Source organism: Lissotriton helveticus, chromosome 8 (assembly GCF_964261635.1).
Source record: "Lissotriton helveticus chromosome 8, aLisHel1.1, whole genome shotgun sequence".
In the NCBI taxonomy this organism is placed as follows: Eukaryota; Metazoa; Chordata; class Amphibia; order Caudata; family Salamandridae; genus Lissotriton; species Lissotriton helveticus.
Window position 1 is genome coordinate 221,318,432 of NC_136069.1, and position 26,304 is coordinate 221,344,735.

Consider the following 26,304-nt stretch of genomic DNA (forward strand, 5'->3'; position numbering starts at 1 on the left):
TGAGCCGTTACTGGACCAAGCAAAGCGCCAACATCCGTTGGCAGCGCTGATGGAACTGTTAGACAGATATCCAACACGCATTCCTCTCCACAAAGCAGGCATCACAGAACAGGAAGGATGCAATCTTGCCACATTGGTCTGAACGATAGGAACCACGTGGTATTCAGATCTCTTAAACGAGCCAAGCCAAGAATCTGTGTTATTCGGTCACGATACTGCATCGCCAGAAGAGCATTTTCCATGGTAATCTGGGTATCGCTGGTGACTGGACTTGCCATATTGGAGCAGAAGAAATAAAAATAGTATCCCTGCTACGAGTCCCAAGACGAGAGGCCGGCTGCCGAAAACAGACTGCATAAAGTTAGGAAAAATGCCCAGGACTGCTTCAAAGGGTGCTAACAGTCCCAAAAAAATCATCTTAAATACATGTACAATACCACTGGTATCAGACATGTTTAAGATACGACCTAACATTTCTTCGAAATGTATTGGGCAGTTTGTTGATAATAGGGCATGTATCTCTGCAGAAGTCCTTGCAACTTGCAGATCATACGTCTCTCTGGACGAGGTCAGTGGCACAGTTTTTTTGCAAAAGAATAGCTTTCATTCTGCTTAAAGTATCAATTCGTATAGAAGAGATGTTCAGTAAAGGCCATAACGGCGACTCCCCATCTGTCTCAGTTTTAGGAAACAATACTTGCATACAACAAGTGACCCTGGCTGACACACTAACGAGATAGGCTATTCCTGGCATCATTCCACAACAGCTGTGATCATTCAGCATTATGTAGCTTCCATTGGAAAGCTGCCTAAAAATTGGATCTATCACTGCTGCCGGGGAACCCTGCAGGTGGCATGATAAGTTGTTTGAAGAACCATCGCAGGCTCCATGCAAATTAATGCCTTGACATAGAAGAGTTCCGCTTAGTGCGTTGTTGCAATTTTTACCACAAAGAAAAACCTCCTTTCCCCCAATCCAAAATTTGTGTGTGTATGGTAAATCCCAGGTCGACTTTATGTACTCTTTACCCAACCTTCCATAGAGGCCTGCTGTTATGCGTTTTAAGCAATACTGAAAGTGGAAAATCGTCACTGGTATCGTGATGGTGCCATGTATTATCCATTCAACGGCTTGCTTCTCAGAAACGGTCAATGGCAATCTCTCCAGTTTTTCTATGCTCAGCACCGTATAGTCTGCTCCCCTCTGTGCCAAAGAGATTTGTTTATCTGTAATGTTAAACCCAGTAAACAAGGACGTTGTGTTGATTAGACGCCAAGGCACATAGCCAGAACGAAGGTTTTGTAACGTCCAGCCTAGCAGCATTATAGAACGCAATTGAGACTGGCCATATTGTAACATGAGCAAGTCCTGTTCCATTATGTCTATGGCAGAGGATACAATGCTGTCCAAAGAATAAATTCTGGATGACAGAGTTGTTAGACCATTGTCAACTACAGAGAGAGCTTTCTCTAAATTAATACGATCTATTTCTCGTATTCATTCCGCAGTTTCCATTTGCGTGACTTTCCATGCTTCATTATAAGCAGCGTAAATACTGGCGAATATGAAACGTTTATGACGTGGTGTACGAGGCCCGTGTAAGAAGTCTCACAAATCAACGCCATCTTTCAGTAAAGTTAAGTGTTGTTTTATTCCCGGGAGTGTGGACTTTTGTAGCCACTCAAGGGACAGTTTTCCTACACTGTAAGTTGTTATTATGCCTGGATGTTGTCTCTGGACATATCTTGCATCTGACCTAGTTACTGTAAACCCTTGTGTCTTGTTCAGGAATCTATCTTGACAGTTATTCGTGTCTGAGGGCCAGATTTTTCAATTTTTTCTATTCAGGAGTAGTTCTGTTCTGTTGTTAAATATAGTTTACGTCTACCTCCTCATCTGTAGTTCTATTACTATCAGGGGTGGGCTTCGGTATGGACGGTTTGTTCAAATCTTTTATCTTAGCTAGGCCAAGACAAGATGTCTGTTGAACAGTTTCATTTAAAAACAGTATTTGTTCTGGGATGATGCAGGCCCTAAATAAGGCTTCTAATCCTTGCACCTGCCATTCTTTTGTGCCCCAGACAGTTTTTGTCTCAATGTTGTCTTTCCAAAAGTCAAGCCCCAATGTGGACAACTGCGCATAAAAGGCCGCAGAATAAATTTGCTTAGTATTAGTCAACATACTTTTCATGCCTGTCCTATTAACATTTCTAAAGTAAAATGTTTCTGGATTTGTGGTATTGAAACCTGAAAAGTATGGACATTTTTAAAAAATGTTTGAGAGCTACCCTTTGGTGGCGTTGGACAATGTTCCCATTGATTATAAGTTAAAACATTTCTAGGATTTGCAGATTTGTGCAAATAATGGTGACCAAAATGATTAAAACAATACATTTGTTCATAATCTGATGAACCTTCAAAGCATTCATGTTTTGCAAATTTTGCTGACATTTCTAAGTCTGCCATCATGTTATTAACAGTCTCAAAGTCCCAATCATCAGAAAATGTGCTGGGTGAAACAAAATCACTCAAGGAAACCTTAAATTGGTGTGGAATCTTCAACAGCTAAACAGGACCATAAATGTCATAATCAGTTCTGTCCCATGCTGTACCACCAGGTAGGGGAACGGCTGTGATGTTCACTGATGACAGGTCTCTTTGTTCACGATGAGATGATTTGTGTGGCTTCAGGAGCAAGTTGATGTTCTTACTTGCTGTGTCCATTTTGCTATATTTTCCATCTATTAGCTTTCCCAAACTTAAAACAAGAATCAGCTATAGTAGGAGAAAAAGTACACCTAACACAATCCAAAATGCAGCCCTTGGTGTAACCAGATATGTATTTGCAAGCTGGTGACCAAGTTCAATTACTTGTTCCTTGAATGTTTTATTTGCTGGCGTTGTTTCGGGCTCACTTGGATCCTCAGAAAAGTAATCAAAGTTGATGAAATAGCCAGAGGCAGTTCTGTCAGTTGTTGGTATTGCATCCAGATTATTTTAAATCGCTGGAGCTGCTTGTTCCCTTGACATATTGGTATAGTCAGATGCTACATCATTGTAGACAGGAGTGTCTTGACGAACTGTTATTTGGGTTTCAAGAGGAACAAGTTCCATGGCTTTGTTGCATAGTCCTTCTTTTCTCACTGTAGATTCTTCAAAAGTGATGAGTCTTTCAGTTTGAACCTCTTGGATAGTAGCAAGATTTGGTCGTCTGCTACTTCTTTGGAGTCCACTGGGCCTACTACTAATTATCGGCCACATGATGTGGTTTGACCAGGTTGATGGACACGACTCTGTGCTCCTTTCTTCCAGCAAGGGGCGGCAGTAACACTGATCTTGTTCCGTGGATTGCTAAGACAGGTACTGGTTTTCTGTAAGAAGGCCCAAATTCCTTCTTGACTGCGATCTTTTCCCCGACTAGATCCCCAATCTTTGGAATCCAGACAGGTCTTGCTGGGACAGGTGGTTTTTCTTCAGTGGTCGTTGGCTTCTGTGTTGTGTTGCTCAGACTTCTTCGTGTTTCATTTAAGTCCTGCAAAACAGCCAAACGCTCTTTGATATCAAAGGGTTTTTGTTCTACAACTGAAGTGTGACAATCAAGACCCTGGATAAGCATTCTAGTACCAAAAAGTATTTCATATGGAGTGATTCCACCAAGAGAATTTCTTGGCAGATTGTTAAGACTACGTTGGACACTTAGATGTTTGACCCACCCGTCACCCGAACCTAATGCCCTAGCTGTTATAGATTGCTTTATGTCTCGTTTTTTTCTTTCCACTACCGCATTTCCCTCAGGAGTAAATGGACTTGAGTACTGCAATGCAACGCCTAAGCTGGCCATGGCTTCTTTGTAAGCTCGAGAGCTAAACGCAGGACCCTGGTCAGAATGTAGCGTGCCGATAGCGTATGTGCCGATAAAGACTCGCAAATCTTTTATAACAGTTCGGGTGTCAGCCGAACGCTGAGGCCACATCCAAATGAATCTTGAGCAGGAATCCACTGCGACCATGATATATTTATAGTTGCCATCCCTCTGTAAGGGACCACAGTGGTCCAGGTAAACGCACGCTAATGGTTTATCTGAAATTAAAAGGGGCGTCTGTGCCGCTCGTTTCACTTTTGAAACTTTCATTTTCTGGCAGATTTCACATTCCAAAACATAGTTTCGGGTCTGTTTCCTTATGCCACCAGTATCTCTGCTTTAATAATGACACTGTGGTGGAAACACCTGCGTGTGCAGAAGCAAGCCCTTCATGTGCTTCTAAGATTAGTCTTAATCTGTGTTCCATGTTTGGAATTACTCTATCCCCCACTCCAGGGATTCGAGCAAAAGGAACATTATTTGCATCAGTTATATACGAGTACTTGCGCGGAAAGCCTTTTGGAAGTGTTTTACCACTGTCTTTTACTGAGGCAGTGACAGCTTGCATTATTTCGCTGTCTATTTTTGTTTTTGAATGAGTGATTGCAGCTACAGAAGCCGTTTGCACAGCTGCCTTCGCGGCTTCATCAGCCAATGAATTACCTGCAACGTGAACGCCATCACACTGATGACTCAGTGTATGTATCACGTGAGTCTTTCGTAGTTCTTTCTGTAATAGAACTACTTGTTCCCAAAGCAATTTATGCTTGATTGAGCCACCTTTTGCGTCTTTGAAACTGTTTTGTACCCAATTCTGAAATTATTCATTGTAAGACTGGACGCAGTAATACAAATCGCGCACGATGAGTGTGGGGAATTCGCGATCAGTATTTTCAAGCTCCATCTTGAAAGCCTGTAGTTCAGCTCGCTGAGCTGTACAGTCTCCTAGTGATTGAGCTTTTGTGACCATAGGTCTGAACTTACCATCGCGCCAGCGACCTTTAACAAACGCGCATGCAGCACTATAAGCTTGTTTGTACCCAATTTCGGGCTGCACTGATCCGTCTGTATATATTATACATCTTGTAATGTTCAAGAGGCAGAATCTCAATGGGCAAAGGACATTCTTGTTCGTATTGTAGAAATTCTTGTTTTCAAGTAGGGGTCAAAAACGTATTCAAGTCAGCAAGAGAGTTAACCCATTGTATCCATCTCGGATGTAAAGCTTTTGCATTTGGAATACTCGCTTTTGTCACTGCCTCTAAGGCAGGTACAGGCGTAACGACCATTATGTGTTTACCCTGTTCGAGTGCTCTCTTTTTTGCTACTACAGTAGGAACCGCTGTCAGAATTTTTTCTGTTGAAGTGAATTTTATTTCAGCTTGTGTGTACAAGTGTGATTTGTAAGCTATTGGTACCTTTTCACCTTCATTAAAGGTTAGGTATGTGAATCCGCATCTCCCTGGGATGATTCGGATTACAAGGCAGCGTATGTTGTCGCATGTTTGTAAATGTTTTGTTCCTAACATGTCTGTTTCCACTGAACGCAACATTTCTGTGTATTTTGGTGTCCAATTAGTTTGTTTGAAATCAGGTTTGATTAATTCGTAGAGAGGTTTTACCCTTTCTGAGTAATTTAGAATGTAATTTCTTCCGAAATTCCAGAAACCTAGAATTGACTACGTTTTTAAGCATCTTTGGAGGTTGGAGCAGCGCACGTTTCTCTAGAAAGTTAGCTGCTAGGCTTTTGCCCTCACTTGAAAGTTCGTATCCAAAGAATAGGATGTTGAGGTGGGCATTCATGATTTCTTAAAATTGAATTTGTACCCTTCAGAAGCGAACCCAAGTATTATGGTGTTCCCTCTTTTCAAGTGCACATCCAAATCATCGTCTGTAAGATAGATGTCATCGACATAAGATAATGCCTCATCATCATATGTTTGTAGTAACTCTGTTACTCTGGCTGAAAATAACCCTGGACTATTCTTGAATCTTTGAGGGAGACGGCAAAAATTACGCTGAGTCCCCATGATTGAGAAAGCGGTCAAATGCCTGCTTTCCGGTGCAATGTTTTAAGAAAAGAAACCATTAGAAATATCTAATGTAGTTTTATATTTTTTGCACACGATGTTATTCATCAGTGCTTCACTGTATGTATTTTGTACTGCAAAAGTTTTGCAACAAGAGTTTAAGTGTCTGTAGTCCAAAACTAGACGATACTTATTGTCTGGTTTAGAGACAGGAAACAAAGGATTGTTCATGGATGAGGTGCATGTTTCAATCACCCCTTGGTCTTCAAGTTGATCTAAGATCTCTCTGACCTGTTCTGTAGCTTCCTGCTTAACTGGATACTGCCTCTGAACAGCTGGTTGACTTTTTAAGTGGATTTTATGGTGAGAAGAATCCTCATCCCATCCCACATGATTTTTATATAATGCTGGAGCCTGGGCTACAGCCCATTTTCTGGCATAGGTGTATTTTTTATGAATTGGAATATGATTCGAGAAGGCTGGCATAATGATGTCTATGCCATGTGGGCAGTCCCTGAGAAATTGAGGTGGCAGTCTTTTTCAGCTAGAAGAATGTCATAACCCTTAGAGAGCTTCTCCCGAAAGAGTGCTTTTATTTTCCTAGCTATGTCCCCCTCCATCCGGAGCGTTACTTCATATAGCTTATGGAGTACATTAACCCTGGTGTCGGCAGTTTCAACTTGAATGCATTCATTCAAGTCCACTGTCTCCAGATGATCCTTCAGGATCCTGCGAGTTATGGTATCTTCTGCTGCGCTGTCCAGCATTGTCTGGGCCCACTCCCCGTTCTTGAGTTGTGTCCTCAAGATCGTCGGCATCTCTGATTTTTAGACCTGCTACCTTTTTCTTGGTGAATTGTTGTTTCTTATTTTTTGGAACATGCTGATAGTCTTTGGACTTCACGTGTTCTTCTTTGTGTTCCGATCGTCCTCTTCTTTCGGATTTCTGCAAGGAAGTCTGAAAGGTACGAGAGGAACGTGTATCAGTATCTTGATATCTATCAGGTTTTCTCAAATTATCTCTATTTCTGAGGTTATATCTTTTTTCAGAGGGCTCCCTTTGAGGAGACCTACCTCTTGATTGGGAACGCTTCTCTTTAGGAAGTGTCTGTTTAGTACTTTCCCACTTCTTTTTAGGAGTGGTGAGATTGTTTTTAATAAAAACCTTTTCGGGATTTTCTGTTAGTTCCGGCTTTACTGGTTTCCCTCCCAAGCTATCTCTACCTAGTTCTTCATAGGATTTTTCTATTTTCCTGGCAAGTTCATACGGTTGCTCAGTTACATCAAGTTCTTTTAATTTTTGGCAGATTGCCACAGATGCTGCTTCACCTTTAATGTTAGCTAGCAATATAGCCGAGACCTGCTTGTTATCTTTTAGTAATTTCATACCAAGATTAAAGGCAGGTTCTGGTCCGTATTCATTTTGAATCTGTTTCAGGACGTCTGGTATTACCGCCATAGACGGAACACCATGTGTTTTTGTGTAGATTGAAGCAAAGACTGTACCCCAAGTGTCACACTCTTCCACGTGTGGTGCTATCCCCATTGGTAAACAGATTATTAGAATCGTGTACTATCTGGAAATACTGCCTCTATTTGAGTAATTTTTTGAGCTAACCAGAATGGAATTTGTTCCCTTTTTGCGGGCAATTTACCAGTGACTGATTGTATAGTCGGTGGTGTCATTTTGTTTGTGTTCCCCTGATGAGAGGTGTGCTGTGGAATTCTTATAGCAGGTTGGACTGTTAGAGTCCGCATGACATATTGTACCAATTGTCTATGTATTTTTATTAATTGTTTTAGCTGAACTAACAGTTCTGGACCTGTCATTTGTTCAATGTCAGGATGTGGTGTATAGCTGGCTAGTACCGGCCATGTTGCTCCTGGTCTACCTAATGGACCAAGCCTGGTAATGTGATTTTGATGTTGTGGGGCACCTTTAAACGAGAGCTGATGCTCTTGATATGTTAATGGAATTTCAACGTCCTCAAAAGGAACGTATTCCGCTGGAAGTTCCTCTATAACACGTGTTGTTGGATTTGCTTGTGGAAAGATAATCCATGAATAGAATACCTCTGTCTGCTGATATTCATGTGCCTCTATAACAAAGATTACCCTACCACCTCTTGGTGATAAACTATAGCTATAAAGCTTATAGAAAATGGCCTTTCTTAAGTTTTCCAGGATGATTATAGCATCATCGTAGTTATCATTAAACCCTGTAACATCAAGGCCCGGTTGGTTTGCTTTTACTGCAGCTCCTCCGGTTGCGTTGTTGTCGCCGTTATTCGACATTGTTTAATGAAAGTTTGCAGAGCAAGTTGCAAGGAAACAAAGATAAGGTGCAAAATATTTTGGAACGCTGTATCCTTCAACGTTGAACTAACCAAAAACTAATACACAGGATTTTTCGTCCTACTCAGTTATGGCGGATTTTTTATCCTTTCACACACTCCAGACGTCTATTGGAGTATTTTATGGGAAAAAGGGGTCTCTGTGAAAAGCACGACTGAGTTACTCTTGTATCTAGCGTTAAATTAGTGCCTTGCCAAACGTTGGGCGCCATGTAGTGTAGTTCCTATATTCCCAATAGGCTCTGCGCATTGGAATAATATATCCTATAGATTAGACGTAGGACTGAGGTCAACTGGGTCTCTATTGAATATATTAGACTTAATTGTGAGTGCCAGCTAGCTCAGAGGTCACTAAAAACTTTCTCGAAAAAACAAGAAGGGATTAGTTTCTGACAACCGCATAAACATGACAACTTTGTTTCCCCAAGATAAAACATACCTTCAGAGTCGTGGAAACAATAGTAAGATATTTTACTCAGTCAATCGTACATGCTTCGTTTCACCAGAGGTGCAGAGAAAATAGAGAGACGGGCGTTTTCAATAAAAGTATTTATTGAACAGTCTTCTTTCTCATGCAGAAGAAATGAACTGCTACAATCGTAATACTGGCTGCAAAGTATGATGCGTACAGCAAAAAGAGTACTATAAAATAATACTGTAAAAACATGGTATGGTTTCTAAGCCATAAAATACATAGAATACATATATGAATAAATAAAGACTAAAAGTACTCAACTGGTGCTTCTAAAATACGCCTACCCTGATGTACCTAACCTGGGTCTAGTACGAGGGAAGAAAGTGTGATGTAGCATAGGTTTAGTATACTTTGTGCCAAGAATCTATCCGAGATTTCTCTTAGGGTCTAATCAGCTCCGTACCTTGGTTTAGAATGAAGGAGGTTTGGTATCTCTCCGTCTCAGGACTCGATTTCTCAACAACCCGCAAGGGTAGCTTGGAAACACTGGAGCTGGATTTCTCGGCAAGAGAAAAGACAGCGTCTCTCTTAGTGCGTCTGCTGGAGGGTCGTCTTCCTTCGGCACTTGATGTAGCGAGCTGCGTTGGGCAAGTAGATAATCGAACTGCTCCAAACCACGGTCTCTTTGCTAGGGCAAGTGTGGGCATATTTATACCTTGAAGGTGCTGAGTTTGACGTAAGGTTGGACATAATACCGTCATCAAAGAGTCTCAGTTCTTTGAAAACTCCATGAGTTCTTGGACAAATCAATATTCAAGCAAGGGAAGTCCCTGACTGCTGAAGGTGAGTTTTCCAAGAAATCGTTGTGGATTTTCAGAACTAGCGGAAGTAGCCATGCCGTACTTGGACTGCATGAGCTGTGTCTAAATATGGTTATGATTTCTATGCCTATATAAGGATAGGGTGATTTATACCTATATAGGGGCATGAATCGGGAAAATTACACCAGGGTCCTAAAATCCTATACAACATTTATAGTTATATGCTGTAACTGATACGGATAGAAGCACTTGTGGTAGATCACTTGTCTGTAACCTCTCTGAGCCTCAAAAAAAGAACGAGACTGCAGAACACCAAGGAATCGCCCACCCCCTTCAAGTTAGTCTTTAAGTGCTACATCCTGCTGTCATCATGAGACCAAACAAGGCCTCCCCTTCAACGTGCCTGTTCAGAAGCCCATTCTTCACCGCTGGCCTCAAAGTGTGCACCTGAGCTAAGCGTGGCTTCTGAGAATTGCTGCAGCTAGGAGTTGGTGGAAACCGATGATCAGCACCACCATCAATTGCAGCGGAGAAAATGTGTTCTCCCTCATGAAGGTTAGCCATTTTTTCTTTGCGTTTGCCCTCAGGAATCATGCCTAGGTATGGGGGATTGTCTGCCTAGCTTAATGGCCAAAAGATATTGTGCAAAAAGAACAATTGATGGACTGAATGCTGAACATGTCATGCATTCACCCCAGCACAAAGAACTAGCCGTAAATCCATAGTTTGTTTGCTCCCCATGCCATTCCAGTTTAGGCCCAATCATATGCAAATCAATCTTGACCCTGTTCCCCATGGGAACAGCCCAGCCTGAACTGCCAGGCCAGGTCCTCCCTGGACTGAAAACAAGTATCCTAGGACCGGTTTTGGGTTGTCACCCCTCATCAGCCAGGCAAGCTTGATTCCAGTAGCATGGAGAGCACGGGACCCACGTCTGGGCATACCCGTCCTACTTGGGGTGACAAATGCTTAATGGATATGGCTGTAATGAATGAAGCTCCAAGCATGTACCATCATTCTGCCTTCCCAGCACCTGGACATATGTTCAGAAATCTCTACTGCATTGCACCCTTCGTGACTGAATCTACCCCCAGTTGACTGGTGAAACCAGCAGTGATTTTTATTCTGTTTTTTCATCCAGGCGGAGAATGACTGCAGGGAAAGTTGACTGTTTTTTTCATGAATTCTTTTCATCTGCTCCAAGAAGATGCCAATAACTGGTATAGCTTTTACAGCTTTATAACAATCACAAAAGTCATAGCGGAAACACTCTCTTTGGTGTAACTGTTTGCTCAAAACATTTGATGCGTTGTCCATCAGCGAGTGAGATCTGGGAACATCATAGCATAGCATAGCATAGGGTAGCAGCAGCTATTGCAAAGGCCACATGGTCTCCCCCATCCCTTAGTCCAACAGGCACACGTTCTGGCACTTCTGTCTCCTCAGCCTCACTTTCATCCTTGATATCAGTCTGTTTATTGGATGCCTAGGCCGGAAAGCAATAGTAGTGGTTGTTGATTGGAGAAGAGGTCAGCGACTCTGTAATAAAAGTTTGGCATCAAGCTCTGCAGGTTTCTAAAGAAGTTGATCATAGCTGAGAGCATAGTTAGTAACTCCTCTCACAGTACCAGATGGATCATCACAGTGCCAAAATAGCATCCCTACATCCTGAAGATAACAATGACGTAGGCCTTCAGCCTTCATCTTCCCCCTGGTCATCCTGGCCATAATCAACATCACCCTGGAGTTTAAAATTAAATTTAGGAAAATAATCTGGACCAAGGGGCCATACATCTGTGGCCTCCTACTTAGCTTCAGTGGAGAAGGATGTTGCTAGCAGTTTCTGCTGGTACCTTATCCAAAGAGGTGTGTGTAGTACCCAGAGTAGATGGGATTACTTTTAAGGTTCATCTGATTCTTGGTTTTATTTGTCATTATCAGGACAGTATTATCTCCAGCTACGATAACAGGTGACAGGACTGCTGATGAGCAAGTTGAAGAAATTGCAGTATTTGACACAAGAACCATCAACGGTCCTGGCGCAGACAGTGGAACCACAACTGACAAAGGCATCATGGCTAACTTACTTGACTTTTATGGATCCATGGCTAGAGTTTCACTGGTCACTGACACCTCGGTTTTTGAGAAGGAGGCAGTTAATGGCAGTTTTGGAGGTACTTTCATCTTGCATGACTGAGGCAGCTTATCGATAAACTCAGAGGCAGAAAATGTATTCCAAGGATGTTTTAGGTCAGATGAATGAGTGCTAACTTGTCCATGGCACCTATAAAGTGTGCAATTGAACAAGAATTTGATCAGATAATAATCTGTCCAGTCCGTGGAAAGAAAATCACCAACCTCTATCAAATCAATCGGACCAAATACAAGATCCAATAAGTGCCCTTTTTGTTCTCAAGTCTAGAGCCAGTGATATTCTGGCAAAGTTCCATACCGGCCATCCCATCAATTAAATTGGCAATAGTACTGCCGGGATCACAGAGTCGATCCATAAATTTAAATCTCCAAACAACCAGCAGATTCATATGCAATAAGGACAATAGTAACATACAATCAAGAAAGGAGTTAGGTATGAGAATGAGTTTTCTTTGCTGTTAGTTTGCAGTTTCTTGGAGTATCTGTGAGGAAGAGGGAGGGGGTATCATAGGTGTCTGGTTGCTGGAAGGTCATGCGTTTGTTGATGTTTGTCCTCTGTTGTGCAGGGCTTTGAAAGTGTGTTCCCATAGTCCAGCCTGCTGGTGATGAGGGCCTGAGTGATGCTCCATCTGTTTTGATTGGGAGCCATCTGAAGATCTTGTGGAGAATGTGTAGGATGTGGTAGCAGGCAGATAAGACTGCCTTTACCTGTTTCTTTATAGAGAGCATGTTATCCAAGATGATGATGGGGTTGCGGGCGTGTTCTGTTGAGACAGGGAATGGGCCGATTACAGCAGGTCACCATGTGTCGTTCCATGGTGAGGTGTTGTTCCCATAAATTAAGACTTCTCTCTTGTTTGTGTTGAGCTTGAGAAAGTTGTCCTTCACCCAATCTGCGAATTTCATAATACAACTGTGGAAGTTGGTCTCACCCTATTTAATGAAAAGATGGCCAAGGTAAAACAAGCATTGAAAATGCAATAGGTCTCCCAATAACGCGAGTCTGAACTATTAGCATTGTAAATGATTATGCCCTTTATTTTTGCGTTCTGGTTTTTGGAACATAAATAAAAGGCTTTGCCATTTACAAGGCCTATAGCTTAAATTTGCGTTAAAACGAGACCTATTGCATTGCAATGGTGGTGGTGCTGCTGAGTTTTCTCTGAATCTGCACCCACAATCTGCACCCGTGTGTGAGTGGCGTTGCGTGTGTGAGTGGCGTTGCGTGTGTGAGTGGCGTTGCGTGTGTGAGTGGCGTTGCGTGTGTGAGTGGCGTTGCGTGTGTGAGTGGCGTTGCGCGTGTCAGTGGTGTTGCGCGTGTCAGTGGCGTTGCGTGTGTGAGTGGCGTTGCATGTGTGAGTGGCGTTGCGTGTGTGAGTGGCGTTGCGTGTGTGAGTGGCATTGCGTGTGTGAGTGGCATTGCGTGTGTGAGTTGCGTTGCATGGCTGAGTGGCGTTGCGTGGCTGAGTGGCGTTGCGTGGCTGAGTGGCGTTGCGTGTGTGAGTGGCGTTGTGTGTGTGAGTGGCGTTGCGTGTGTGAGTGGCGTTGCGTGTGTGAGTGGCGTTGTGTGTGTGAGTGGCGTTGCGTGTGTGAGTGGCGTTGCATGGGTGAGTTGTGTTGCGTGTGTGAGTGGTGTTGCTTGGGTGAGTGGCGTTGCATGGATGAGTGGCGTTGCGTGGATGAGTGGGGTTGCGTGGATGAGTATGAGTGGGGTTGCGTGGATGAGTGGCGTTGCGTGTGTGAGTGGTGTTGCTTGGGTGAGTGGCGTTGCGTGGGTGAGTGTGGTGTTGCGTGGATGATAGTGGGCTTGCGTGGGTGTGAGTGGCGTTGTGTGTCTGTAAGTGTTGCTGTGTGGGTGAAAGTGGCACAGAGCCTTTGATGTGACATTTCAGGTGCAGAGCATGAGATTGATGCAAGGAGCAGGCATGGGAAACAAAACCTTCCTGATGTGAGAGACGATAACGGGTGCATATGCATAGGAGGAGAATACAGGTATATGGCATGTGAAGATATCAGGTGGAAAGATTGGGTAGGGAAGATAATAGGTTCAGGACTTGCAAGGCATGAGTAGAGTAAAGCATGACAAAATGGTGCAAGGCATGAAAAGAAACTAATGCCAGGTGTGGAAATTGAGGAGTAAAAATAACGATACGGCATGAGATGTCCAGCAAGAGAATATAAAATGTGTGCCAAATTCAGGTGGCATGGGTAGGTAATCTAGTTCAAGCAACTGTGATATAAGTGACATCACAGGCTTTGGTGTGCAAGGCTAGCGAAGGGCCGTCACTGATGTAAGGCTTAGGAAGAGAACATAAAACGTCGAAAACAAGGACAGCGAACAAGATAGCTGTCTGACCGTAGCTGATCCGAAAGTTGCCTTGTTTGCTATGATTACAAGTGCAAAGAATGTCCCGAGAAGGTAGGGAGTGCGTGGCATGATACAGGAAATTATGTGTGCCTTAAACCATGGTAATGTAAGCAAACTGATACAAGTTGATCGGCCGGGAAGCGGCCAGGAAACACAAGTACGGCCGGCCAGATAATTAGGGGAGGAGAAGCCGCACAGCACACGCTGGGAGAAGCCCTTTGATGTGCTGTGCGGCCGCGATGCGCGCTCTGTGCTGGGGGAGGGGGGAGGGCCATTAGGAACAGGAACAGATGGCCATGAAAGTGTATGGGCCAAATGCGCGTGCCTGTACGTGCACTCGAAGAAAACGCCACGGAAAAAAGCGGTGGTTTGACTATCCGATGGAGCACTTGAATTCTCCCCCATTTCCCATTGCTTCGCAATGGAAAAGGACGAGACCTAAACATCATGCTGAATTATAGCTAGCAGTGGTTTTGTTTTCAGTCATTTAGTATTTGGATTTTTCAGTTTTATAATTGCGGATCAACATAAAATGAGTGCAAACAGTAAAAATATACAAAAATGCATGTGTCGCTTTAAGAAAGCTGGATTGAAAGTGAAGGTATAGCTATCAAGCAAGTGCGGATCTTGAATATACAGCGGTTCAGTGGGCCATATGTGCTTCCTTAACATCCGTACTGGTGAAACCAGATGGATGTTTGCAACCCACAACCACCAAGGATAGTAGCTACACGGCTTTGGTGTGTTTGCTCTCAACTAGAGGAAGGTGTCAAAGCAGCAATAGGAGCAAAGGTGGGTGAAAGGATAGAGAAGGTCTGAACAGAGAAGCACTCAGCAACAGCACCTGGCAAATTACATTCACAAGGGGCAGTTTGCATTCATGATGAAGGTGAAAAAAATGCCTGGTGATGCTCTTAGAAGCAAGCAACAGCAACTACATGTAGAAGGTGATGGAGAAGTGGCTCACATTAATCTACATATTCTTGTGACTGTGGGCCGAGCTGTCTGAGTTTGAAAGATTGCCTCTCTGAAGAGGGCATCAACACTGCTCTGTGCACGGATAGTTTATAACATACCAGTGGTCATATATGTTGTTAACACTATTGGGATTGCTTGAACCTACATCCCTTCCCACTTCCTCTCCACCCATCCGCATATGAGCTTGATCACCAGCGAGAAGGTTTGACAATGGTGGTGTCCCAAGGAATACAGATGTCTCTTCGCACCTAAGTCATTTAAGTTCTATAATTTTCTATTCTATTCATGCTAAAAAAAAATAAACACTGGAGAAACAAATATAACACTTACCACACCAATACCTTCAAAAGCGAATACAGCTGTACCGAAAAACAGAGGATACTTCTTCCAACTGGAAAATGCCGGGAGACTTCGAGGACTGTGAATATCCTAGTTTAAATAAAAAAATATATATAACGATTTACTTCGCAGAAAATGCATTATTGTTATCATAAAAGTTTATGCTTAGTCAATATCTAAAGTATTACTCAATTACAGCTTTCAATAAAGGTATTTTTATAGCCTTTGTCAGCCCTTCTGGTACTACAGCAAAGTGGACAAACCAGAGAACCAGCGAAAGAGCCTACAAAAATTGGCAGATGCCAAATGCATTGCAGCACCTCTATACTGCTGATAGGAAGAAACTATAATTCACATTTTTACTAATGGTCTGTCTAGAGAGACAATAACTAAGAAACATAATACATCCTACACGTATTCCAGCATTAAACAACAACAGAAGTAGATACAGCAGTAACCAATTTGTATGTGTACGTGTGTGTATATATATATATATATATATATACACATATATATCTATTTACATATACATGTGTATCTATCTATCTAAATTAATGTATGTATCTATCTATATACATATAGATAGATAAATAGATAGATAGATACATACATATATATAGATATAAACATATATATACACACGTCACTTACCTTCTGTAACGCCTTGTCTGGTAGAGATATATCTAGCCACAGATGCGTTACCTTAGAATTTCCCAGGCATCAAACTAGATCCTTAAGATTTTTTGCAAGCAGTAGCGCTGAGGGCCAGTAGGTGCTGTTGATCAGTTTGCGTGCTTCATCGTCCCCACGAGAAGTGATGTCGCTGTGGCTAAATAGGCACCACCCAGGCACACTGACATCAGTTTTTTTTCTTGACTTTCCACACCAGAAGCGCGTAGCCATAAATTACACTTACCACTGGTGTGGAAAGGGTCAACCTTGCCCCTAGAAATCTGGTCGCAGAGCGGGGAGGATGGGTGGGTCGGTAAGGAATCTGTGGCTAGATATAGTGTCTACCAGATAAGGTGTTACCGAAGGTAAGTAACATTTTCATCTGATAGAGACTTTTAGCCCCAGATTCCTTACCTTTGAAAAGATACCCAAGCAATACCATTCCTGGAGGTGGGTCTACGGACCAATGTCGCAGAAGGAAGTCCTACAGCACTGAACGGGCAAAGTGCCCATCTGTACGGACCTGACTGTCCAGATAGTAATATTTGGTGAACATGTGTAAGGATGCCCATGTTGCTGTTGGCAAGTGTCCTGGACTGGAACTCTGTGTGCTTATGCAGTAGTTGCAGCTTTAGCTCTGGTGGAATTAGTTTGCAAGCCTTCAGGAGGTTGCTTCTTGGCCAGTGCTTGGCAGATTCTGATGCAGAGCATGACCCTTCTAGAGAAGGTTCACTTCTGCACAGTTTAACCTTTACCCACACCAACATACTCCACAAAGAGTTAGTCGTACTCTTTTTGGTTCCAGATGGTAGAGTCGCTCCACTTCTGTAGAGGGAGGTGGAGGAGTAAAAAAATGTAGGCAGGGTGATAGCTTGGCCTAAAGGTAAAGACCAGATTAAGGTCCCACTGAGGCATAATAAATGGTGAAGGAGGGAAGAGATGGATAAGACCAATTAGGAACCTATGTACATAGGGTGCATAAACAATGAGGGTTAGTCAGTCATCCGCAAAAAAAGACAGAAAGAGAAGGCAGATAGCCCCTAGGAGTGCCCAGAGCAGAGCCCTGCTGGGTAAGGTAAAGAATGAAGAGTTACACTTCAGAAAGAGAGCATAAAGGGACCCATTGTGTTTTTCTGCACACCATGCCACAATTTCTTTCCAACAGCAGGTGTATACCGTCTTAATGGAGGGACACATTTCTGCCAAGATGAAGTTCAGAAGAAAGGTCAAAAGCTGTCAACTGTTGAGGCACAAATCTCCACACAAGAAGGCGGGCATGAGTCACAAGCAAGATGTAGGAGGCCATGAAGCCCAGCAGCCTCTGAATCAGTATCACAGAAAGCCAAGATAGAGGCTGAAACACCATTATCATAGCCTGAATATCCTGGACGTGCCGCTCTGGAGGATAAGCCCAACACTGCACTGTGTCCAGAAGCGCACAAATGAAAAGGAGCATCTGAGAAGGAGTCAGGTGTTACTTCAGCAATTTGATAGTGAACCCCAGCAAGAGCAGGAGGTTCACCGTAGTCTGGAGATGGGAGACGACAGCCTGGGGCTAGCCCGCCTTCAACAGTCAGGCGCTGAGATAGGGGAAGACTGGCACCCCTGATTGCCGCTGATGATCTGCAACCACCACCATCACCTTGGTGAACACCCGAGGGGTGCTGGTAAGCCCAAAGGGGATCACTGAGAGCTGAAAGGGCTTTTGGTCAAATCGTAAATCCGGTATTTGTAAAGCACAAACTACTCACCCATACGGGTTTCAAGGCGCTGGGGGCTGTCGCGGAAATTAAGTGAGCTATGGCCCAGAGTCACATGGTGCTGAGCTGAGCTGAGCTGCCGCCGGAGCCGGGGATCGAACCGTGAGCCCTGTGCTCCGAAGTCAGCTGCCCTGGCCGCTGCGCCACACCTCTCCAACCATAAACCGCAGATAGCGCTGGTGGGCAGGCAAGACGGGAATGTGGGATTAGGTGTCCTGCAAGTCCAAGGCTACCATCCAGTCTCCTGGGTCCAGAGAAGACATTTTGAATTTCTCCTTCTTGAGGAAGAGATTAAGGGGCCACAGGTGTTGAACAGGATGAAGGCCTTTGTCCTTTTTGGGATCCATAAAGTAGTTGGAATAGCAACCACGGCCTACTCCTTGCCCTGAAGCACTCTCTTTGGCTCCCTTGGCTAAGATAGCCATGACTTCCTTGCAAAAAAGGGACAGATGATCCTCTATTAGCCTGTTGGGAGATGGTGGCATGGAGGGAGGAGTAATCTCGAAGGGGAGGAAGAAGCTCCTTTGAACAATCTGCAAGACCCACCAGTCCAAAGTTATGGTGAGTGGTGCAGGTAATGGGGAATCCTGCCACCAACTGGATGCCATTGGTGGTAAAGAGACAGATTTGGAAGGTTTAAAGGCTGCAGCTGCAAGGGGGAGAGGGGTGGTGGACTGACTAGATTGCTGGCCACCTGACCCACGGGCCTGTCGGGTTCCTCAAACCTGTCCACCCAGAGGCTTGGGAACTTGCGCAGACCGGTGGCTGGGAGGGTATTGGTGCAGCTGGAAGCCCCTTTTAGCAGCGAAAGATGAACTGAGGGTGACGTGGGGACATAGAAAATCCCAAGTACTTGGCCGTAGCCCAATTGCACTTGAAGCGCTCGAGCGCCGAATCAGTCTGGTCTCCACAGAGACAGGTGCCATCAAAGTGCATGTCCATGAGGGAAGCCTGGACATTCCCCGAAAAACCACTCGTCCTCAACCAGGGGTGACACCTCAGGGCCACTGTGATGAAACCGCTTTGCCCCGAGAGGCGGTTGTGTCAAGTCAGCATCGTATTGTGAACTGTGATACATCTCTCCCTTCTGCAACAGCCTGGCAGAGTACTGGAATGCCATAACAAAATCTTCTTAGCCCCCTCCTAGGTCCTGCCTATAATGAAGAATCTAGGTAATCTAGGTAAGGCAGAAGTAAAAAAAAAAAAAAAAAAAAAAAAGAAACAGTAGCAGAGCCAAAAAGTCTGGCTTTTAGCCACCAACTTACTGACTTTACCAATGCTTATTTTTCAATTTTTCATAATTTGTTATAAAAAAACATGAAAAAATGACAACACTTATGTACACATAGACGACCAAATGTGAACGTTTTTGTAATATCCTTTTAGGGAAATGTTCAAGGGCGGCAGATGTCAACGTTTTTGTACTAAAGTTACCCTGAGAAAGTTTTAAAATAATACATGATTTAAAAAAAAGTTTATTAAATGTTAAAAGCACAGAATGGCTCACAAGTCTCTCGTACTGAAGGGGGCTACTTTCTGGGTGCATGCCAACACTGTGCTTCAGCAGAACGCCGTCACTCACACAGAAAGGAACCAATGGCTGACAGAGTGCCCGTATGCTGTGGCTTGAGGAAATAAAATGTGAATGGCAGAATAATGGATGAAGAGAGCCGACTGCAAAGCACCTCCAAGTCAGTGTGATTGCTATATTGCAAAATCTAAATGTCTGTATTTTGGATGCGGGACTTCAGAGAAAGCATACCGTTACCCAGATGAATGTCGCATCCTGTCCTCTCGTGTAGAAAAATATTGAACATTAGCAGGTTATGACTTCCGTCCTTATCAGGAGCGTAGTGTTTTGATTTATTGTAAAGTCCAAGTAACTGAAAAGTTCCAGAGGAATATAGTTATTTACTGCCCTCTTGTGGCAGCATCTAAAACATACTGCAATACTACATTGTTAATGTACTTTAAAAATCTAGGAGCCTTTCTGGTACTTACAGGCATTTAAAACCAGGGACGGTTCTAGGATTTTTGGGCCCCAGGAAAAAATTAAATGTACAAGGCTCCTCTAATTTGCATACAACATGACACATTCAGGGCTGTTTGTATCTCAATAGATGGCCCTGCTCCTGAAGTTGCTATGTGCAGACCCCTTGTGAGTTGCAGTCTTTTCCTCTGAGCCACCTACAAGCACCTCGTTTACAGCTCATAAAGAGCTAAAGGTGTGAGAGTTTCTTCTCATGTGAGAGGGTTAATACTGCGGGACAGTGGGAGTCTTATGGTGCCTCTGAAGGGGCAGCAGGGCAGGATGCCTGATTCAGGACGAGCTGCGGACACAGGGCTAACTGAGAGGAACACACCTTGCTGTGAGCATGAATACAGGGGTTCCTGGTGCCTTCCTCAATGGGGTCGTTCAGGTGACCCTTAACTTGGGTGACCAGAGGACCTGAGAGCAAAGGCAGTTACAAGTATTGTTTTTTCTAGATCGAAGGTGTATGAAAGTAGTGTATACTTTATTAGGAGCCCGTGCATGTCCTGATGAATGCCATGGACTCTTAGAAGCCGTCTTGGCAGACACATGTCAACACTTTGGCCTTGTTGGTGTACTAGCTCCCCTACACTCCACGCCCAGTTTTAATGCCCAGTGGCACTCCTCTAAGTAAAATTCATACTAGTTTACCATACTGGTTTGTAACCTGTTTTATGGATCCCAGAGCTTAGAAACTGCCGCCTTGATTTCAGGGTGCAGGCCTGCTCTCCATCAAACTGAGGGCTTTGAGAGCGTGGGGTTGTCCAGTGACGAAGCATGACACCGGGTAGGTGTTTGAGGACATCCCATCAACTTGTGTGTGTGTATCGAAATGCGATTAGATAGAGGATAAGAAGCTAGCAGATGAAGACTGTGAAGCAGCCCCAGGTAGAGTTTTCCAGATACGCTTCAACGGTTGACTTGGGTGGCCTTCTTGTGAAAAGAATTATGTTGGAGGCTTGGCCCCATGCCTCCAGATCCGCACCTCTTTTTTTTTTTGGGGGGGGGGGGGGGGGGGTTGGGTGATTGTTTTATGGCAGATTGAGGGATAACCTGCAGATTGTGTCTCCTTGAAACTGGGACCATAGGAAGCCATGGTGTAGTGCGACGAGGCTTAGGGGAAGGAAACCCTTTTTCCTTACAGTCCATATTGCCGAGACACCCACGGGTATTTGTGCACGTAACATGAGCCTCGTCGCACTACACCATGGCTGCCCAATTGGCAACCAGACACCTTTCCCTCATTTGGATCAGCAGGGTGCAAAAGAGTACCTGTGTGCCACCTTGGCCTGGCTGTGTCACACTGGTGCGGTGCCACATGTTAGAGGTCTGAGTTTAGACCGCAGTGCAGGTGCCCATATGCCCATACCCATACCTGTGCCTGCCCAGTTTACAATAGGAACAAGGTGTGTCTTCACAGGAACCAGTAGAGCATCTTTCAGACATCAGTCTTCCTTTAATAATGTGACGTTCATCTACGAAGGAGATGAAGAGATAATCGGTGATAATGTTTCGATTTCTGCAAGTCTTTACTATCTGCTAATCATGTATGCGGCTGTGTTTATACATTGCCGCAAATACGGTCATGTTCCTATTAGTAATCTATCTGACTGCCTGGTAATATTCAAGGCCCTTGTGTGGTTTATATGTATGTATAATATGTGAACAACAAGGACCCCCTGTAAAAGAATTGATACAGTTCCTAGGACAGGGAAAACAATATGTGTATATCAATCCTAGGCAATCACAACAACAGTAAGGGAAACAGGATTGCAAGAAGGGAACATATAAGGCAAAATCTATTATAAAACTATATTTTCTTTAATTAGACATTCATATTAAAAACATGATTCATATTCAACATGGTATAATTACAAAAACGCAATTACAAAAAAACAAATTAAAATACTCAATTAATATCAAAGGTGGCAAATTAATAATACTGTTAATTGAGTATTTTAATTAGTTTTTTTGTAATTGCGTTTTTGTAATTATACCATGTTGAATATGAATCATGCTTTTAATATGAATGTCTAATTAAAGAAAATATAGTTTTATAATAGATTTTGCCTTATATGTTCCCTTCTTGCAATCCTGTTTCCCTTACTGTTGTTGTGATTGCCTAGGATTGATATACACATATTATATGTATGTATATACATTCTGTATAAAGCGCTCTGCTGCCGCGAGACGTGGCCCGAGGCGCACAGACAATGCCAAACTAAAAAAAAATAGCATGAGTGTTTCCTCTTCTGGGTGCCTGGTTGTCAATTATTAATGCGTGTCTTGGCCTGGTAGTTAGTGTCTGTATCCAGCTCTCCGCCATGTTGCAGGCTGGGAGGGAGAGAGAGGAAGAGTGATGGGAGCGGGCGGGGAGACAGTGATGGGGCAGGTAGACAGGAATGTGAAATAAGAAAGGCTTTAGAATACAATAGTAGAGAGGCATATTAAAGTTAAGTACATTACATTGTATTTTTAAAAAACAGCATGGATGCTGGCAGTGTTTATTTTTAAAATGACACTGACTACAATGCACACGTTTACATGTTATTATCACAGAGTGCTCCTTTGCATACCTGCGTGGCCGAAAGGCCTGTACATCTGAGACATGTAAGGCGAGCTGCCGCCAGTATTTACAACCGAGCAGAGAGAGGGAGGCCGGTGTGGGACAGGAGAGGGGCCAGGCTTCCTGAATTCAGAGCTTTGAAGATAAACAGATCCCCGAACTTGATAGTAACAGAAAAGTTATACAACGCAGCTCGTTCTTGAAGTTAGTCACCGAGATGGATAGTGTCTAACGGCACCTTATTAGTAGGGTGACCAACTGGCATGGGTGCAATTTTAGGACGGTAAGTGTAAAAATTCAGAACAATGGGTCAAAATTCTGGACACAAATTCAGGACAGAAAGTCAGAATTCAGGACAAAACTTCAGGACAAAAGGTAAGTTTTACAGACGCATCAGAGGAAGTTGCGCAATAGTACAAAAGTAAGTAAAGAGACAACTACTTAAGTGCAAGTCAAAATAAGTTTATATTAGGTTGAGCCAAACCTGCACTTCACGTTTTTTTGGTATGCATGCAGCTTTGAGCAAATGGGCAGGTCTTTTTGTGGTATTTCATATGATAATAATCTATTTACATGGTTATTGCACTGGGTTGACCAGTCTGACATTTAGTTTACAACTCATGGTCCTGAGCAGGTATGTTTGGTGAGAGAAGTGGTCAGGAAGATCTGCTCGGATAGACTTTGTTACTATTATCTCATGTCTGAGTACCATTGTAAGATATAAAGCGGCACGCATAGGTGAACTAAAGGGAGGATTGCTGTGATGAACCCACTATAGGCAAGTGGAACTTAAAATATAGAATCTGACTTTGCTTATGGGGGCTTCACAGAGAGTTGCACTAGCTGACGAAAGTCACAAAGGTGCTTTTCCCTGCAGTTTTCTTAAAGAAGGCACTGTCCATACACTATTACATAGTTAATTTTTGACGCCTGACCCATTGCTACAAACACAATACACATGTCAACGACAGCTCATGGCCCTATGAGGCTCTCCCTGAAACCTTACACCTAAAACAAAACATGCAAGCATTTACAATTGCTAGTGTAACATTCAAGAAGCAGTTGGGTGTCACTCAAAATGTCAATTGCAAATGTGTAGATCCCACACATAAGCACACAGCAAATACAGAATAGTAACACGTCGACCAGGGAGTAGCCATAACATGTAAATACCTCTTGCTTTGAACAAAAGCTCTTATGGCACCAAGAAAGCAATGTAAGCCATCACAATCTTCTCCAGAAGAGCTCTATTGTCCAAGGATCTAGCCATTCATCCTTCCATCAAACACCTGATATCCACCATTTCGAATTTACATTCTGTCATTAATTCTTTTATCCATCATGCAGTCTCACCATTCATTCTGTCCTTCCATCTGTGTACCAAACCATATCCAAAGCTTTTCAACCATTTGCCAACCTATCCATCATCTATCCTTCAATCCATCCATCATTTCACTCATCCATCACCCTATCACTCACACAGCCATCATCCATTCACCCTTTCACCCAATCCATCCTTTTACTCATCCATCCACTCTTCCACCCATCCTTTCACTCATCCATCCAACCATTTACCCATTCACCCATCCTTTCACTTACTCATCCATCAACCCAGTCACTCACCCATCCACTCATTCAACTTTTCACTCATCCATCCATCTTTTCTTCCAGCCCGCCACCCTCCCTTTCACCCAGGTATACATTCTTTCAATCATCCATCTTTACATTCTTCTTTTCACTCATCCAGGAACCCATTCACCAATCCATTCCGCCATTCATTCATCCATCTTTCACTCATCCATCCATCCTTCATTTCTCTCTCCATTCCCCTTTCACTTAGACGCCCATCCTTCCATCCACCCTTCACACATCCACCCACTTATTCATTTACTAATCCACTCATAAATCCATCTTTTGACCCTATCACTCATCCATCCTTTCATTCATCCATCCATCCTCTCATTCATCCACCCTTTCACTCATCTATCCATCCTTTTGTCCATCTACCCTCCCTTTCACTCACTTGTCCACCCTTACATCCACTCTTTCATTTGTCCATTCATTCACCCTTTCACTTATCAATTCATGAAACCATTCCTCATTTCTCTCATCCATTCACCCATTCACTCGCCCATCATCCATCCTTTCACTCATCTATTAATCCTTTTACTGATCCATCCACCCTTTTACCCATCCATCCACCCTTCCACCCACAAATCCATCTATTTACCCTCATCCATCCTTCCCCTCATGCATCCATCCATCCTTTCTTTCATTATCCATCCATTTACCCTTTCAATTCATTCATCCTTTCACTAATCCATCCAGCCATTTACACATTCCGTCACTTATTCACTCACCCACTGTTTCACATTAATTAGGAGCCGAGTTTTAGACAGAAGAGGCCTATAAAGAACGTCACCCTCCCTGTAGTTCCTAAAGCAAGGGGTGGGATGGGGTGGGGGAGGGTTCACTATGCCCCTGAACATAGGCAATCTGAAAATGTGGAAGTCAAGAGTCATGCATGATGCACAGTGCCATGACATGAGGTGACTGACATGGTGTTGTTTCTAGGCCTTTAAGTGGGATGAAAAAACTGGGGGTCTCTCCAAGGGGAGTGTCTGATGTAATTAAGGGCGTGGCTTGAAACACCTAAGCTAAAAATATGTTTTAAGCATAATGTGCCACCTGACTGGTATTTTGCTGTTTCTATCATTGCATCCAGTAACATTAGACCTACAACAAGCCATGACTATTGGCTTTGTCAATGGATGTTAGTTGCATAAAATAAATAAAAAATAAACTATGGCTTCATTGTATATAAAATTAAAAATGCTTTGGCTTTGAAATGATGACTGTGTGAGAACTATAACCTCTTGTTTTGTTTTGTACATTTCTTCCATCTAACCCGAACAGAATGCTCGGCACTAGACGGCGGCAGAAGGAGGCCACCACATGCTGCGACAGCTCAACTGGCCCATTGTCATTCTGTATGTGGCAATCAGCCAGCAGACAGAATGACAACAAGTGGCGAGGGGCTGCTCTTGTGCTCCCAGGATGAGTGTGAAGCGGCCCCAAAAGCACTCTGCTCCCTGCAAGACCCAAAATTACAGACAAAAGGCGTTCGTAATCGGGATCCTCATGGACAACGGACATGAGGCCCAAATTACAGACGGTCCGTGAAATTTACGGATGGTTGGTCACCCTACTTATTAGGCTCTACCTACCAAGGCAACCTTTACTTATTGACTGGTGCGGCGAGTGTGTAAATATGTAAAACACAGGCATGCACTGGAGTACTCTGGGTAACATTACGCTGGTGAGCTAGTGACAGAGTCAGTGCAATACATGCAGAGCCTATGATATAACAACAAAAAACGTTCTAATAAAATGAGAACGGGGTTTAAATACACAAACACATATACTAATAACAAATAAGGGTCTCGTCGAGGTTGCCTGCCTGATCCCACTGTCACGCCCCAAGCCATACTTTTAGTCTTCAGCTGTACATTTCTCGTTTTCAACTATAAATCATCCCTGACGAATATCACTAGCACTGAATGTGTGGGAGTATGTGAGAAAAATCTAGTGCAATCCTATTTAGACAAATCCGCGCCATGAGCGTGATATGCTCATCCGAGAGTGAAAAATTCCAGTCATTGTGCTAGGAGCTTAGGCACAACCGAAGACCATGGTCTATCTCTAGAATTAAGGGCTCTGCAGGCGAAAACATGTTGAAGCTGTGTTCAGGACACAGGGTGAATTCAGTGAAACAAAGAGTGCACCAAACAAACGAAAAGTACATCCCAGTGTAAGGGGACATGTAACAGGCACAGTCGATGCAAAGCAAAAACCACATTCAAAAGTGAGCCAAAGAGTAACGTTTAACCAATTAGAAGTATGCAATTCAGAAAGGCACAAGAAGGAAGAAATGGAAAGAGGTGGGCGTGGTC

General features: G+C 43.5%; 1 protein-coding gene across 1 annotated transcript in view; it reads right to left on the minus strand.

Moving 5' to 3' along the window:
• Nucleotides 1–26,304, minus strand: part of SLC36A4 (solute carrier family 36 member 4) — a 911,610-nt gene that overhangs the window by 517,081 nt on the left and 368,225 nt on the right. The window contains exon 9 of the mRNA XM_078656956.1: nucleotides 15,313–15,411. Coding sequence (XP_078513082.1) covers nucleotides 15,313–15,411 — 99 coding nt within the window. The remainder of the gene's footprint in view (nucleotides 1–15,312; nucleotides 15,412–26,304) is intronic.